Source organism: Trichechus manatus, unplaced genomic scaffold, assembly GCF_000243295.1.
Source record: "Trichechus manatus latirostris isolate Lorelei unplaced genomic scaffold, TriManLat1.0 scaffold00031, whole genome shotgun sequence".
In the NCBI taxonomy this organism is placed as follows: Eukaryota; Metazoa; Chordata; class Mammalia; order Sirenia; family Trichechidae; genus Trichechus; species Trichechus manatus.
Genome location: NW_004443967.1, coordinates 16,766,558 through 16,785,398, shown reverse-complemented (window position 1 = coordinate 16,785,398; position 18,841 = coordinate 16,766,558). Strand labels below are relative to the sequence as shown.

General features: G+C 43.2%; 1 protein-coding gene across 1 annotated transcript in view; it reads right to left on the bottom strand.

Moving 5' to 3' along the window:
* Positions 1–18,841, bottom strand: part of DOCK1 (dedicator of cytokinesis 1) — a 569,919-nt gene that overhangs the window by 195,944 nt on the left and 355,134 nt on the right. The window contains exons 28-29 of the mRNA XM_023730055.1: positions 12,945–13,046; positions 3,678–3,772 (exon numbers count right to left, since the gene is read on the bottom strand). Of these exons, the coding sequence (XP_023585823.1) occupies positions 3,678–3,772; positions 12,945–13,046 (197 nt within the window). The remainder of the gene's footprint in view (positions 1–3,677; positions 3,773–12,944; positions 13,047–18,841) is intronic.

Sequence of the window (18,841 nt, the reverse complement as noted above, 5' to 3'; positions counted from 1 at the left end):
AAGGCCACCACACCCAGGCGTCTCCAGATAATTTCACATATTAACCAGCTGGCCACATGGAGAAGGTAACTACCTTCCCCAGCTTCTAAAAGCTGATGCTGTTTATTAAATGTAGGGGCAGCATTTTGGGGTAGTGAGATGTAAGAAAAAAATACAATTACCGCTGCTCTCACTTTGATCAGCCTCTAAAATGCTTCTTCGTGCCTTATTCTCTGCTGTCCATGTTGGCCTGGGATCTGGTCCCTGCTGGGTGTGTCCACTGTGACGGTGAGGTGCACTTGTGTGAGCGGCTCTGAGTCAGAATCTCTGCAAATCCCAGTGCCTTTACGTGGTACCGTCACATCCCATTCACACGTACACACTCACGTGCACACAGACACACCCACCCACGTGTGCGTACACACATGCCCACATGCCCACATACACATATGTGCCTCCACACACCCATATACACACGCCCGGACACATGTACACACACACACACACATACATCCTTCCGAAGTGCCACAGTCTCCGAGGTGCAGGACCATGAGCCATGGTCCAACTCCATAGCAACAACAACAACAACATGGTCTCCCTACGAACACAGCAAGTTAACCTGCCCACTCCAGTTAGAACGTCACGTCACCATCGGACTACAAGGACTGGCCCGGCACTTGTTGGCGGTAGCCCAGCGAGGAGAATTTGGTGTCTATGTATACAACCAAGACAGGGTTTTGTTGTTTTGTTTTGTTAGATGAAAAATAAACTCATTGCCGTCGAGTCGAATCCTACTCATAGCGACCCTACAGGACAGAGGAGAATTGCCCCACAGAGTTTCCAAACAGCGCCTGGTGGATTCGAACTGCTGACCTTTTGGTTAGCAGCTAAGCTCTTAACCACTACGCCACCAGGGTTTCCATATGAAAAAATAGGCCCATTAATACAAGAACACTGCAGCTCTTCAGGGACATCCTGAATTGTCCATCACAGGGCTACCCCAAGAGAGAAGAAGCAAGAGACATAGCATTCTTTTACTTTAAGACCCTCATCTTCCAGACGAGAACTCAGATGCCAGGAGAGTTATATGAATTATCTGAAGTTGCACAGCAGGCGGACCCATGAGAATCGGCGGCCAGGACTCTGCTGTGGCCCCCAGACCCATGCTGTGTCTGCAGCAGCCTCTCACAGCCGCTCTGCCATGTCATCTCACACACTGTCTTTGATCGTGGAGGGAGATTTCAGCCACAGTGACCTGTGACTTAAGGTGGACAACACTCATCGGTGTTTAACTTTCACAGAAGCCACTCAGAATCCCTGTGGCTGGTGATGCCCGACGCTGATGACATCCCTGGTGCCACAGAAAGCAGCGATACCCAGGAAAGGGCATGGCCGCCACAGTTCTACCCACTGGGTGGACAAAAGGCATTAGCAAGAGGCAAAGCTGTCAGGGAAATGCAAATTCGAACCACAAATTAGCCTATCAGAATGGCTAAAATTGAACATGGTGGCCACAGCAAATGCTGGCAGGGAGACACTGGATTGCTTACACGTGTTTACTCTTAATCCATGTTTCATTACGAACAGGGCCTATCAGGTTGAATACGCAACATTATTATCCATTCCTTTTTCTATGTAATTCAAAAAACAGAAAGGATCAAACAGAAACTCCTGACCCTACAAACATATTCAGCAAACCGCTGGTGGTATGTATGAGCAACAGTAAAGCCACAGTCTGACAGCTTTTTATAAAATAACCGTACAATTACCACACCAGTACGAACAACTCTGACTCGTGGCGACCCCATGCGTGTCAGAGTGGAACTGTTCTCCATAGGGTTTTCAATGGCTGATGTTTTGGAAGTGGATCACCAGGCCTTTCTTCCAAGGCATCTCCATACAACCCAGCGATTGCATTCCTGGGCATTTATTCCAGAAAACTGGAATCTCTGTTCATATAAAAACTGTTACATGAATGTTCACAGCACTCTTATTCGTAATAGCCCCAAACCAGAAATAGCTGAGATATCCTTCAACAGATGAATGAACCAGCTGTGGTCCTTCCGTACCATAGAATACTACTCAGCAATAAAAACGTACAAACTTATTGATACATGTTGTCATGGATTGAATTGTGTTCCCTAAAAATATATGTCAGTTTGGTTAGGCCATGATTCCCAGTATATGTGGTTGTCCTCACTCTGTGATTTTCCTATGTGTTATAAATCGTAATCTCTGCCTCTGGTTAAAGACGATTAGGGTGAGATGTAACACCCTCGCTCGGGTCACATCCCTGATGCAATGTAAGGGGTGTTTCCCTGCGGTGTGGCCTGCACCACCTTTTATCTTACAAGAGATAAAAGGAAAGGGAAACAAGCAGAGAGTGGGGAATCTTATACCACCAAGAAAGCAGTGCCGGGAGCAGAGCGCATCCTTTGAACCTGGGGTTCCTGCGTGGAGAAGCTCCTAGTCCAGGGGAAAATTGATAATGTCTCCAGAGCTGACAGAGAGAGAAAGCCTTCCCTTGGAGCTGATGCCGTGAATTTGGACTTGTAGCCTACCAGACTGTGAGAAAATAAATTTCTGTTTGTTAAAGCCACTCACTTGTGGTATTTCTGTTATGGCAGCACTAGATGACTAAGACATATGTCAACACTCAGATAAATCTCCAGGGAATTTAGTGGAGTGAAAGAGCCAATCCCTAAAGGTTAGCTACTGTATGGCTCCATTTATATAACGTTTTTGAAATGACAAAGTTTTAGAAATGGACAGGTTAGTGGTTGATCGGTGTTAGGGATGGTAGAGGTGGAGGGGAGAGGTAGGTGCAGTTATAAAAGAACAACATGAGGGACCCTGTGGTCATGGGAACGCCGAGTGTCTTGACTGTGGGAGGGATAAAGACACACATGTGGTAAACTTGTATAGAACCAAATACACACACAAACACAAACTGGGAAAATCGGAATAATAAACTGGACTGTATCGGTGTCAATTTCCTGGTTGTGATAACGGACTACAATTTTACAAAGTGTTCTCATCGCAGCCAACTAGGTGACATGCACACAAGCTCTCACTGTATTATTTCTTAAACTGCATCTGAAAATCTACAATAATCTCAATAAAAATAGCAAGGAAAGAAAAAGGCCCACAGAAACGTTTCCTGAAAGTCGCGTGACGGGAGAACCCTGTGGTCACTGCTGGTGCTTACAGAAATTATAACTCAACGAGCGAGGCAGTTAGTCGGCGGCCCCCTAGGGGAGATGATAAACAAGGCACAAGCTGAATATGTCAAAAGCATGAGGAAATGCTTATGATTTTTTTTTTAATCTGAAATACATGAAATGCAAACACCTTTTTCAAAAGCCCAGTACAGAGCTGAGCGTTGCTTTGGCTAATAAAAACATGTGGTTAAAATCTGATGGCAAACGTACAGCAAGCAGAACCTTTCTGCCCTAGAAAAAGGCAAGGAAGGTTCTGGGGCAGGTTTGTTTCCCTGCAGGCAGCAGAGTACAAATACTTAGTGCCAGAATCTCCTGCTGGCATAAGGAAGTCATCACGCCCTCCAGGTTCATTTCCCAAAATAATGGTTTGCATCCCAGAAGCAGCGAGAAGCACCATGATATCCCAGCAACACCTCTGCTCCAAACCAAACGTGAACCAGGAGCCTGGAAGAAGGTGGGAGACTCCCCCGTACTTACTTATTCTGCATCATGTTCATTATAACCCAGTCGAAAGGGTAGACATTCTTCCCAATGAGATTCTTAAACATGATGAATGTTTCCATCAGGAAATCCTGAAATAAAAAGCAAAACATTTGAAACAGGTCACCAAAAAGAACTTGAAAACACCACCCCCGTGAGTGATGAGGTTACAAAGGACCCCATTTTTCAGCTGAATGAAAACATTCTAAAAACCAACGAAGATGCATTTTACAGGAGCTGTGTGTTCGTCGAGTCTTTCTGTCGAAATGAGCATCCTTCATCTGTGATGATTTTTTCCAAGGATATGTTCTGAAATGTGGCTGCAAGAATGGGCTCAAGCGTAATAGCGATTGGGAGGATGGTGCAGGACCAGGCGGCGTTGGGGTCCTGCTGTGGGTTCTGCTGTGCCTGGGGTCGCTATGAGGGGGAACCAACTCAAGGGCACCGAACGACACAGCACGTTCTGAAACAGACCCTTGGCTTGTCTCTCTAACAGTCAGAAGGTAAATCCCCAAAGGTTACAAACATGCATTCACTGTGCCTCTGCCAATCAGAAAACACGATTTTACAGAACACCACAGACAGCTTTTATCTTTTTCTCGTATTTACTCTTAATCCATGTTTCATTACGAACAGGGCCTATCAGGTTGAATATGCAACATTACTATCCATTCCTTTTTCTATGTAATTCGAAAAACAGAAAGGATCCAACAGAAACTCCTGACCCTACAAACATATTCAGCAAACCGCAAACAGTAATCGTGGGGTCTTGTTGCTAAACTCTTCCACTGAGCAGCTAATCCAAACCGAACCTGTTGCCATCGAGGTGACTCCAACTCATGGTAATCCTAAGTGTTGCAGAGTAGAGCTGTGCTCCACAGAGTTTTCTGTAATCTTTCTGGAAGCCCATTGCCAGGCCTTTCTTCCGCCCTACTGCTGGGTGGGTTCGAACTGCCAACGTTTCAATTAACCAAGTGCAAACCTTTTGTGCCACTCAGGGACCTTTCACAGGGCAGAACATCCCATAAACTGAGCAGTTATGCCTTCTGGGGTCTCACAGACAACCCTGTGCCCTTCATAAGCTGATGTGAAATGCTGCAGGGCTGGGTCTACCCTGCTGCTCCACCCCGCACCCACGCTGATGAGGCCGCCCCTGGCTGCGGGGAGGGGTACCAGTTTCCTAGGGGCTCCACCCTGTGCCTGGCAGGATGAGGAGACCTTTTGGTCTCTAGGGGTGTGACACCCGTTGTGTGCTAATGGGAACAACACAGGAGGTTATTGTGCAAAGCACACAGGCCTGATAGCGCACATGCTCGCTGGAGAGCTGGGGTGGGCAGGCGAAAGGCAACCGAGAACAGACTTAGAGAAACGAAGGCACAGTTGAGATTGCCAAATGAGTGGACATTTCTCATTTATTTAATCTACTGAATCCCAAGCAGGTACAGTGGTTGTGAAGACTAAGGTGGTGAACAGAATTTAAGGAGCCAAGAAAGCAATTCCCAGCACCCGGTTCTCCACAGAATTCATGGTGCACAGAGGCACAAGATGAATTCGACACCAACAATGTCACTGGTTGCTGTGGAGGCGGCTGCAGCTCATGGCGACCCCACGCAGAGTGGATGGAGATGCTGCCTGGTCCTGCGCCATCTTCAGGATGGTTGGTGGGTTTGAGTCCACTGTTGAGGCTATTGATAACAAGAATAAGCGGAGGTAAAAAGTTAAGATACTTTCTCCGCAACTCTAAGGGCAAGGCTGACTTCAGCAAGTCAGGTCTGTTGTGTGGGAGGTTTGGTATACCCCCTACCATGAATGAAGACTCAGGGAGTGAGCGGGCGAGGGGCTCCAATGACCTTTTTACAACAGAAGGCTCCAGGACAGGAGAAGTCGGTGGCTGTGCAAAGTCAAGAGGAAAGACAGTTTGCTGTCCTCTAAGCTCTCCAACACGCACTCCTACCACCAGCCCTCAGGACCGGAAGCTGTCAGGGTGCCTCTGACACCTGAATGACCTGGTGTCCAGCTTAATTACTGAACTTCACATTTCATTACTTAGTGTCCCCACTGTGTCAAGAGTTTCCTGTTGTGATGATCAGGTTGCACGATTCGCTGACTGAGTGCCGTAATTTCGTCACAGCTCTATTTGCATGAAATTGCCGGCTTTCTTACTGATCCCTCCTCAAAGCCTAATAATTGCAACGCTGGGCCTGGTTTTTATTATTCTGGAAGAGAAGCATATTCTCCCAACTTCTTTTTTCCTAGGAGACACAGTCCCGCACTTCATTAGTACGGCTTAGCTGCTGAATTCTGGCACTTTGCTGATCAAACAAAACTGCATGTTGCGGGAGCTGAGGTTTTGCAAGCCTTCCTCGTCGATCTGCACAATTCACTAGCCGTGGCGGTGGTCCCCACGGCTAACGAGGCTTCGCTTGCCAAGGCAACAATGGCTCTAAGTCAACCAGCAGAGTTGGAGGGCTCATGTTACATTTTGTGAAGAAAAAAAATATTTTAATAGTTGTAAAAAATATAGATAACACCTCATTTGCCAATCCAACATTTTTCATGGAGACAAGCACTGAAATTCAGTGCTTCCTAAATAATAACGCCCCTCACTCCCTCTTTGCCCCTGGTAGCCACTATTAAACTCTGATAGCAACATATCTACCTATTTGATGATTTCATCATTCAACACCCACGTGTTCCTGCTCTATCTGTTGGTTTGATGATTCACAGGGGCGCCATATAATGAGTTGGCAGCTCCGATAATAACCATCAAGGCATTCCAGAGGAAAACCCTCACGTCACAGACCCATGTGGGTTTCTTTCCATAGCCATCCCCACCCACTTGAAGAGACGGGCACCTCGCTCACCTGGACTGCCGCAAAGGACCCCTAACCCGGAGTCCACTCTTGTCTCTCCTGGTCCCTCATTCCACCAAGGGTGACCCATTCAACGGGCAAATCTGATCAAGACACCAATTTGTCGCCAACCTCCACTCAACTCTCACGCTGAGTGGCTTCCCAATGCTCTTAGACTAAAGACAAAGCTTTTTAACTTGTAGAACTAGGAAATCACCACCTTGCTCTGCCAAAGAAGGAACTGTTTCAGACAAGGACCATTAACTGAGGCTAAACATATCAGATGAAAGACTGTTGGAAAACAAGGTATTTGCCAACTTTCTGTGGATCCAAACCATTGCTCACAGATTAGGTGATAAATGCAAAGGCCGTGTGTGTACATCTTTACAATGGAGAGATCTGGTGGTTACCAGGTTACTACCTTTTAACCAAATGATCAAACTTAGCATCACCAACAGTGGGTCAGCGTGACAGTTCCGGCCTCCACATGTGACGCTGTACGAAACACTCTTGCCAAAACACTGCACTTGAATATAATTTAGAACAAACCGTCAATATGCAGGACATGGGGAGGTAGAGAAATAAGTTAAATGCTATTATTACAAGGCAGCGCTCAAAAAATCTGGAATCCAGAATACTGCACAAAGCTGTTAGCTTGCCATCTTCAAACAGTGCTAAGAAGGGCAGAGAAAACAAAGTGATGGTCCTCTTTTAGAAAAAAAGGGATTAAAGAGAAACCTTCCAAACACAATGGGTCATTGGAGGTAGCCCCAATGAAAGGATTTGGGGAACGACTGAGGAAATTTGAATATAGATGGTATTAGGGGATGGTTGCTATCTTCCAAGGGGAGGTAAGTGGGTCGGACAACGTCTTCATTCTTAAGAGACGTGTGCTGAGGCACTGAGAGGAGAAATATCTGGTGTCTTTCACGAAGTGACTTTACAGATGAAGACATATAGAGATACAAAGGAAGCAAATATAGCAAGATGTTCACAAATGATGGATTCAGGGGGTAGGAACTATACTATTCTTTCCGCTTTTCTGTATGTTTGAAACTTCATGAAATTTTTAGGGAAAAAAGTACAAGTAAAACTGGGAAAATTGGCATAAGATCGGTGGATTGTATCAACGTCTACATCCTAGATTTGGTCATGCACTATGGTCTGGCAAGGTGTTAACCACTGGAGACCACCACGCATCTGTCAGTTTATCATGCTGTGGGGGCTTGCACGTTGCTAAGACACTGGAAGATATGCCACTGGTGTTTCAGATATCAGCAGGGTCACCCATAGTGGACACGTTCCAGTGCAGCTCCCAAATCAAGACAGACTAGGAAGGAAGGCCTGATGATCTACTTCAGAAAACTAGCCAGCGAAAAGCCTATGGATCACAAGAGAATATCATCAGATATAGAGGTGGAAGATGAGCCTCTTAGGTTGGAAGGCATTCAGAATACAGAGTGGCTGCAACAATGGACTCCAACATATGACAACGGTGGACACAGCACAGGACCAGGCAATGTTCCATTCTGCTGTACATGGGGTCACTGTGAGTCGGAGCCAGCTGGACAACCAACAACCACCGCCAATGGAGAAATCACGGCACCCGTCTGCATCGTTTGTTACAACTGCATGTGAATCTTCAAGTATCCAAAATAAAGAATAAATGCTCTAAAATACAATTTTTTAAAACATCTAGGGGATAAAAACAGCAAATGATGACTTTGAAAGTTGAAAACAAACACAAAGAAGACAGAACTTCTCATTAGGACCTCTACTGTCCTGGGTGTAATGCCTTGCCCTCTGCTGGCTCCTCGTCTCCTCTCCCCGCCCCCGGCTGCTGGGCACCATGCTCCTGCCACTTGCAACCTTCACCTGCACCGCTGTTCCCGCTACACCTCAACATCCCACAGTTGGCTCCTACACAAAGGAGGCTTCCAACCTGTCCGACTCAGCCTACCTCTTTCAGGGGTACCATTCCTTTGCTGCATGGATAATTTTGGTGACCTGGAGTGGCTTTCTGAGTAACTGTGGTATTCTCCATTAGACAGTATGCCATGAGGCCTGTGTCTGCGGTGCCCACCGTGGTCTCTTCCCCAGCAGGGATGTGGAGTCATGTTCAGTAAATACCGTTGAGTGAATTCTATGTGACAGGATTCTGCACTCCAGGCTGAGGGACCAGCGTGGAGAGCTTTCATCAACACTTCATTTACAAGGCAATGGTCACAAGGAACAAAGAAGCAGATGTTTGGAGCTTGACTCTTCTTTCCACGCAGGATGCAATGTCAACAGGAGCTTTGAAATCACCCTTTGGTGGCCATTTCACATGGCGCCCCAGGCTCCTTAAGATACACATGCCTCCAGAGCAGGTTTCCCAGACTAGACGGTTCAAGAATTCTTGCTTCCCGAATCCCGTGAGCATCCTCACTCTCCTCTTCCCACGTGTAAGACATCAGCCTGGACCAGCGTAGCACAGGCTGATGGGTGACTGGTCTGGATACTGCGTCCGCCTGGCCAGACCAGGACAGGAGTCAGAAAAGGGTTCACAGAAAGGGTGGACTGACGCTGAGTGAGGGGGAAGGGAGCTCCAGGAAGAGGGTCCAGAAAGTGCTGAGGCTCTGATGCCTGCCTCAATCTGCTCTCCTAGGTGACCGACAAGTGGACCAGGGCTGGGGGAGCCCAAGGGGAGAGGCGGGGTCTGCACAGGAACACACGGGTCAGTGCAGGAGGCTGGGCTAGAGGTAAGATGGTGGCAGCACCCCTTCTGACAACCACCCATGGTCCTTTATCCTGCATTCACTCTACCCGTAGCCAGCAAGCAAAGCCTTGACCAGCCTGTCTTTGAGTAAGTCACTATTCACGCAGTCACTCAACAGACATTAAGGCCTGGGTGGTGCAAACAGTTAACACGCTTGGTATTAAGCAAAAGGTTGGAGATTCAAACCCACCCAGAGGCACCTCAGAAGAAAGACCTGGCAATCTGCTTCCTAAAGGTCACAGCCATAAAGGCCCTATGGAACACAGCTCTCTTCTGACACATGTGGGGTCACCATGAGTCAGAATCTACTGGACTGGAAGTGGTAAGTGGGAAATTGGGACAAATGGCAAGATGACACTCTTCCCTGGGAAGCCCAGAGCCCTCCTTCCCCCTCCTATCTTACTATGGAGAAGCTAAGCAATGTCTCTGCTTCTGTTCCCGACACTGGGGCTTGGACACAGGACAGCCAGCAGCCCGTGGGGCAGATCAGTATCCCACTGGAGAAGAAGCATCTGAAGGTCCTGCAAGGGTCACCATCCTAAAAGGATGGTGTGATGGTTAAGGTTGTGTGTTGAATTGGCTGGGCCATGATTCTCAGTGGTTTGGCAGTTATGATGTGTTTTGGCAGTTATGATGTGTTTTGGCAGTTATGATGTGTTTTGGCAGCTATGTAGTGATGTAATCATCTCCATAATGAGATCTGATATAATGTAATCACCTCCATGATGAGATCTGCTATGAGCAGCCAATCAGTTGAAAGGGAATTTCCTTAGGGGTGTGGCCTGCATCCAATATAGGCGGACTTTCTGGCAAACCTCGTGGGCTTTTGCTCACTCTGGATCCTGAATCTGGGACTTGAGCTAGCAGCTTACCTGCTGATTTGGGATTCGTCAGCCACTGCAGCTACGTGAGTCCGGAGAAGCTTCCAGCCTGACCCACGGACTTGAGACTTTCCAGTCTCTACAACCTTGTGAGCCATTTCCTTGATATAAACTCTCCTTCTCTCTCTCTCTCTCTATATATATATACATGCTTCACTGGTCTTGCTTCCCTAGAGAACGCAGCCTAAGACAGACCACCTCTATGGTGAGAGAGTTTAGAACTGAGCACGTCCATTCTTTTTCTTCTCTAGGTCAAGCCTTCAGCCCCACGGAGTGCTCTATATGCTCACCTCCCGGGGGTAGGAGGGGCCATCTGAGAGACTGTAAAAGTAACAGCTCTGTGGCATGTGACATGGGTACTGGTAACAAATGTAATTTTGTATGGGAATGCATCATCCAACCAGCAAGGGCTAAAGGTGAAGTAGTACTTATTAGAAGGAAATAGTCTTGATGAAATGCTTTAGGCTATTTTTACGTTGGAAGAGTAATTAACTTACAATTATTTAACACACCCAAACCAAACCCATTGCCATCAAGTCAATTCCAACTCATAGTGACCATATAGGACAGAGTAGAACTGCCCCATAGGGTTTCCAAGGCTGTAATCTTTATGAAGCAGACTGCCACATTTTTCTCCTGCAGAAGGGGTGGGTTCAAACCACCGACCTTTCGATTAACAGCTGGCCACCACCAGGGCTCTTCATTTAACACACAACAAATCTTCTGTTTTAGTTGTGATAGGTTGTCAGAGCAAAGAAATAGTCACATGCTGTCTGTGCGAGTTAATGGGTAGGAACACACATACAAAGGTTGTGATGGATTAACGACAATGAATAAGGTCTCTACTCCTTGCAGTGTGAATTTGTGATATTCCATCCACAAATGCCATTTTATAATGGAAATCAAATTGCCTGCAAATAATTGATTTTTGAAAGTGCTGTGTCTAAGGAAAATAAATCCCTTGGGAAATCAGGGCAGCAACATGCAGTGAATATCTGATCCACTCTTCTGGGGAAGGAGAGGACACACACTTGGAATTCAGCAAATTACAGTACTTTTTTTTAAACACCATTTTGTAAACACTTTTCATAATACATTGACGTTTCCCAATCAACAGCATCCCTTAACAGTTTGGATGAAATGTTTTTAACAGTTTGAACAGGTGGATTTTGATCATATGACTCTTCTGATAAAGGGCAAATTATTGATTGCAAACATAACTTTTCAGGATACTTATTGGTCTAAAAACTTTATTATTCAGTCTGGAATTTTATCTATGAAATTGTTCACGTACGTTCATACATTAACTATTCCTTTTGCTCACCAACACAGGGCTTAGAGATATATTTATTGAAGATTCAAATGTGGCATTAAATGGTACAAATATAAAATTCAATTTCGTTATGCCATGGTCGCTAAAGAGTCATAGGATATAAACGTGATATGTATTAAATATTGGAAATACCTGAAAATCTCCCCGCTTTAAATTGCTCTTTAATATTTGAAGAAAGCCCAAACAAATGCATACACGTTCTTGCTCCATTAGTTTTCTTTGTAGAAGATTGCTATGGTTTCAATGTGTACCTGCATTTTTGTTCTTCTTAGAAATTTTAAAAAATTAAGTATATATACACACATATGTGTATGTGTGTGCGTGTGTGTATATATTTACATATATGTATATATAAAATCAAATCACACCCACTGCCATCAACTCATTTCTGACTCGTAGCAGCCCAACAGGACAGAGTAGAACTGCCCCATAGGGTTTCCAAGCAGCAGCTGGTGGATTCGAACTGCTGACCTTTTGGTTAGCAGCCAAACTCTTAACTACTGCACCATCAGGTCTCCATATATGTGTGTGTGCGTGCGTGTGTATGTGTGTGTGTGTGTGTATACAGTGTCAATAAATAATAAGAACATTTTGTATTTAAAATAATTTTTTTTTTAAATGGTAAAAAGTATTCTCTTCTTCCATCCCTTAACTAGAAAGATGTCCAGGGCAACAAACCTCGCGTTGAAAACATTAGATGATCTCCCTGTATTCTACAGGAGATCCATGAGTCCTTAGACATGGAATCTGTCACATCAGACACCAGAGTTGAGGTCAACATCTAACTGGAAGTTGGCCAACAAGGGTGGCTGCAGCTTTGCAGAGGTTATCTGCCATATGGCACCGCAATTTCAGGTCATTAGGGAGGTAGAGCCCAGGCGATAAATTCCTCTCTATTACACTTTTGCTAATTAAGTCGTATCAGAGTTTTATTGCAGATGACCAGAAAATGATGTGGAGAGATGCTGATGAGCTTTCATGATTAGAGGTAATTAATAATGGAGTACATTGTACAATTTAAGGCTGAAAAGGCTCAAAAGGCTCCCTGGCTTCTGCGATTGAAAAGTGGACCAATACATAGACAGAAAGAAGTTAATGGTACTCTGTCCAGGGGTAACCCCTTCAAATTTTCAGTGACCCCCAAATCACAAGTGGAGCAACGGTGGGCAGAAAGGAAAAGCGATTTTCTCTGGGGTTAGACCCTGAGTCCTTCCCCGATTCAAGGCAAGAAGCAGGTGTGCAGGTGAGCACCCTCTCTTATGAGCAAACAGGCTTCAGCCAGGCTCCCCAGGGGCCTTCTGGAATTAATCGGAGGCAAGTTCCCATGCAAAAATCCTACTTAAAATGGAAATCTTTACGTCGATGGTGCGGTTGACTGCACCGCCTGCAATGCTGACCCCGGAACACTGCTACACGACAAAGGTCAAGGTCGACACTCACCACGACGTCTGTCCTCATTTTCCCAAAAGTCTTGATCAAATGGGCGTAATGATAATCTTCCATTTGCCGTAGAATCGCTGTCATACAAGCAACGAAGTTGCCCTGTAAACAAATTAAAACCTGGCATTAGATGGGACAGAACAGTCCTTACTGAGAGGAACCAAGAGGTTAGGATCGAAAACTGCCCAGGAAGAGGGTAGTTTCACACCTTGGTGAATGTACTAAATCCCACTGAACTGTTCACTTTACAATGGATAATTTTATGTTATGTGAATTTCATTTTAATTTAAGGGGGAAAAAAAAGTCTCCCAAGGAGAAGAAACAGGGCCTGTGTGTGAAGCCCCAGCTCTGCTCTGCCTTGCTGGTCGACCGGCAGACATTACTGGTCCCTTCTAACCTCTGGTTTTGTTATTTGCTCTCTCCTTCTGCCTAACTGCATTCACTGCTTCCAGACACATGGTCCTCCAGACTGGAAAAATAAGCTTTACCTAATGCACAGAAATTAAAGACAGGACTGAAACCACCCTCCCATATGTGCTATGCTCTCCTGGAATCCCGCTGCCCAATCACCAGGCAGAAAGCGCGTGCCGCCTCTCCACGGCAAAATCTGCTGTTTCCCCCCTTTGGCCAATTTAGAGGCAATCACCCCTGACTCCACAAAGAGTTATGGTCCAGCTCTCCTCGCCGGAAGAAGGAGGGGGGAAAGCGGGCTCGTCAGAATGTAAAGTGGGAGAAATGGGAATTTCTCATAGCAGACAGGGCTGCGAGGGAAGGGAAAGGAAGAGGAGGAAACCAGAAACCAGAAAACAAAATCGAGACGCGGAGAAAGCAAACAGCCAAGAGCTGTCAGCAGCAGATGGGGTGGCCAGTACCCGTGTAGACGTGGGTGTGCACGTGTGGTCCCTGGGTGGTTACAGGGTTTGTGCTCGACTACTAACCTAAAGGTGGGAGGTTCAAACCCACCCAGCGGCACCATGGCAGAAAAGCCTGGCAATCTGCTTCTGTAAAGATTACAGCCAAGAAAACCCTGGGAAGCAGCTCTGCTCTGTAACACATGGCATTGCCATGAGCAGAGTCTACCTGATGGCAGTGGGTTCGGTTTTGGTTTACAGGTGCACGTACTGGTCTGTGTGTGTGCAGATGCGTGCTTGTGTGTGTGCACTGAACGGGGTTGGTGAGCGGGTAGGAGACGGAGCAGTCCTATTGCCATTAATTGGAATTCCTCACCTTACGGGCTCTGGCTGACCATGTTTTAAAGCCTTCCTTACTTTTAAATATTTTCCCCTAAATTAATGACATTTTAAGGAACATAGGACATATATTTTCTCTCATTAAACCAGTATGAGTCGGGTAAAATTACAGGATGAGGCACATTTTAAGACTTCCCCTAAGTTACCCCATTAAATGAGTTCCCAAATTACATTCTACTACTAACTTGACTTTTACAAGCAATATATTTGAATGCTTAAATGTCTTTCATATAATTTGGAATGTTCGTTCTACAGCAAAATGTTAGAGTCAGCTATCTTTTTTCAATCTCTTTTATGTCTACAGTATACACATATATGCTTCCAAATGAGTCCTCAAAGGATGCATTACGTAAATTGAATAAATACAATAATGATAATAAGGTAGCTTCCATTTGCCCAGAAATATAAATTATTTGTGAATGATGATAATTGCTGAGATTCAGCTTCAAAGTTGATGTTCAGGGAAACAGCTAAATAACGCTTGTTTTCCTTTAGAGGAAGATTTTCAAAATGTCTATTTATGAATATGAACTCTTGAAATACATAAATATTTGGCATCCCACTGAGCTGAAGAGAAGTTGCCCCTGTATCTTGTTTGCTCCTTGCAAGATAACATCTTTTGGGTAAGGGTCATAATATCGCATGTTAATCAACTTGGATGTGCACTGTACTGAGGGCTATGCAAGCATGGCTTCCTTCAACCACACAATAGATCCGATCTTGTCTCCATTTATAGGCAGTGAAACTGAGGCATAGAGCTCTTACTCTCAATGAGCAAATGGTAAAGTTGGGTGGGGTACCAGAACAGGGGGGAATAACAGAAAATAGAGAGAGAAATGTTGAAGATTTGTTGGCAGAAAACTTCCCTGATATTGTGAAAGATGACAAGATATCTATCCAAGATGCTTATTGAAACCCACATAAGGTAAATCCCAAAAGAAAGTCAACAAGATATATTATAATCAAACTTGCCAAAACTAAAGAGAAATTTTTAAAAGTGGCTAGGGATAAAAGAAAAGTAATCTAAAAAGGAGAGTCAACAAGACTAAGCTTGGACTACTCAGCAGAAACCATGCAGGCAAGAAGGCAATGGGATAACATATATAAAGCCTTGAGGGAAAAAAATTGTCAGCCAAGAATCATATATCGAGGAAAACTGTCTCTCAAATATGATGGCGACATTTGGTCATTTCTAGATAAACATAAGTTTAGGGAATTTGCAAAAACCAAACCAAAATTACAAGAAACACTAAAGGGAGTCCTCCGGTTAGAAAATCAGTAACATCAGTTAAAACAACCCAAGACTAGAACACAGGACAGAGCAACCAGATATCAACCCAGATAGGGAAGTCACAAAAATAAATCAAAGCTAAAATGCTGAAAATAGGGAAACAGAGATATAAATAGGTAAAAAATGACAACATTAAAACAAAAAGGGGGACTAAAAAATGTAGTCATAGATCCTTCATATGGACAGGAAGACAAGATGATGTAAAGAAATAAAGAGTGGTTTAAACCTAGAAAAATAGGCATAAATATTAAGGTAACCACAAAGGAAACTAAAAATCCTAAACATCAAAATAAAAAACAAGAAAAACATAAAGACTCAGCAAATACAAAATCAACAACAACGAAAAAGATTAAAAGAAAATGCATAAAGAAAAATGACACAGCACAGAAAATTAAGTGGAACAGAAATTGTCAAAAACACACAAAAAAGTCATCAAAATGACAGTGCTAAACACATACCTATCAATAATTACGCTGAATGTAAATGGACTAAATGTACCAATAAAGACACAGAGAGTGGCAGAATGAATTAAAAAACACGATTAGTCTATATGTTGACTACAAGAGACACACCTTAAACTTAAAGACATAAACAAACTAAAACTCAGAAGATGGAAAAAATATATCAAGCAAACAACACTCAAAAAAAAGCAGAAGTGGCAATAATGATTTCTGACCAAACAGACTTTAAAGTAAAACTCAAACCACAAAGGATAAGGAAGGATGCTATTTAATGATTTAAAGGGTCAACACACCAGGAGGATAAATAACCAAAATAAATATTTATGCACCCAATGACAGGGCTACAAAATACACAAAACAAACTCTAACACCATTGAAACCAGAGGTAGATAGCTCTACGATAATAGTAGCAGACTTCAACACATCACTGTTGGTGAAGGACAGAACATCCAGAAAGAAGCTCAATAAAGACACGGATGATCTAAATGTCACAATCAAACAACTTGATCTCATAGACATATACAGAACACTCCACCCAACAGCAGCCAAATATACCTTCTTTTCCAACGCACATGGAACAGTCTCCAGAATAGACCACATATTAGGCCATAAAGCAAGCCTTAACAAAGTACAAAGCATGGAAATATTACAAAGCATCTTTTCTGACCATAAAGCCATAAAAGCAGAAATCAACAACAGAAAAAGCAAGGAAAAAAAATCAAACACACGGAAACTGAACAACATCTTGCTCAAAAAGTAATGGGTTATAGAAGAAATTAAGGATGGAATAAAGAAATTCACAGAATCGAATGAGATGAAAACACATCCTATCACAACTTTTGGGACACAGCAAAAGCAGTGCTCAGAGGTCAATTTATAAATGCACACATCCAAAAAAGAAGAATAGGCCAAAATCAAAACATTAACCCTACAACTCAAACAAGTACAAAGACAGCAGCAAAACAAGCCCTTGAGTGCCAGAAGAAATGAAATAATAAGAATTAGAGCAGAATTAAATGAAACAGAGAATAAAAAAACAATTGAAAGAGTTAACAAGACCAAAAGCTGGTTCCTTGAAAAGATCAACAAAATCGATAAGCCACTGGCCAAACTGCAAAAAGAAAAACAGGAGAGGAAGCAAATAACCCATATAAGAAATGAGATGGATGATATCACAACAGACCCAACTGAAATTAAAAGACTCAGAACAGAAAACTATGAAAAATTGTACTCTAACAAATTTGAAAACCTAGAAGGAATGGACAAATTTCTAGTAACTCACTACCTACCTAAACTAACACAAACAGACATTGAACCACTAAATAAACCCATAACAAAAGAAGAGATTGAAAAGCTAACCTAAAAAAAACTCCCAACAATAAAAAGCCCTGGCCCTAATGGTCTCACTAGAGAATTCTACCAAACTTTCAGAGAAGAGTTAACACTGCTATGACTAAAGGTATTCCAGAGCATAGAAAAGGATGGAATACTCCCAAACTCATTCTATGAAGCCAGCATAACCCTGATACCAAAACCAGGTAAAGACATCACAAAAAAAAGAAGAAAGGCACAAAATCAAAACATTAACTACAGAACTCAAACAAATAGAAAGAGAACAGCAAAAAAATAAAAAAAAGTCCACAGCCACAAGAAGAAAGGAAATAATAAACATCAGAGCAGAAATAAATGAAATAGAGTATAGAAAAAAAATAGAAAGAATCAACAAAGCCAAAAGTTGGTTCTTTGAAAGACTCAACAAAATCGACAAACCACTGCCAGACTGACCAAAGAAAAGCAGGAAAGGAGGCGAATAACCCAAATAAGAAATGAAATGGGGGACATTACAATAGACCAAACGGAAATAAAAAGGATCATAAGAGAAAATTATGAAAACTCTTCCAGATTTGAAAACCTAGAGGAAATGGATATTTTTCTATGAACACACCACCTACCCAAACTATCACAAAGTGATATTGAAAATCTGAACAGACCCATAACAAGAGAAGAGATTGAAAAGGTAATAAAAAAAACTCTCAACAATAAAAACAGCCCTGGCCCAGATGGCTTGACTGGAGAATTTTACCAAACATTCAGAGAAGTGCTTATCCCAGTACTATGAAACTATTTCAGAACAAAGAAAAGGGAGCAACACTTCCAAATTCATTCTATGAAGCCAGCATAACCCTGATGCCAAAACCAGGCAAAGACACCACAAAAACAGAAAATTACAGACGAATATCTCTCGTGAATATAGATGCAAAAATTCTCTACAAAATCTAGCCAATAGAATTCAGCATCATATCAAAAAAATAATACACCACAACCAAGTAGGATTCATACCAGGTATGCAAGGATGGTTCAACATTAGAAAATCAATCAGCATAATCCACCACATAAACAAAAGGAAAGAGTCACATGATCATCTCAATTGATGCAGAAAAGGCATTTGACAAAATCCAACACCGACTCCTGATAAAAACTCTCAGTAAAATAGGTATAGAACGGAAATTTCTGAAAGTCATAAAGGGCATCTATGCAAAACAAACAGCCAACATCTTTCTTAATGGAGAGAGGCTGAAAACATTCTCCTTGAGAACAGGAACAAGACAAAGAAACCCTTTATCACTACTCCTATTTAATATTGTGCTGAAAGTTCTAGCTAGGGCAATAAGGCAAGAAAAAGAAATAAAGAGCATCCAAATTGGTAATGAAGAACTTAAACTGTCCCTGTTTGCAGATGATATGATACTATATGTAGAAAACCTAAAGACTCCACAAGAAAACTACTGGAACTAATAGATTCAGCAGAGTAGCAGGATACAAGATAAACATACAAAAATCAGCTGGATTCCTACACACCAAAAAGAGAACGATGAAAAGGAAATCAGGAAAACA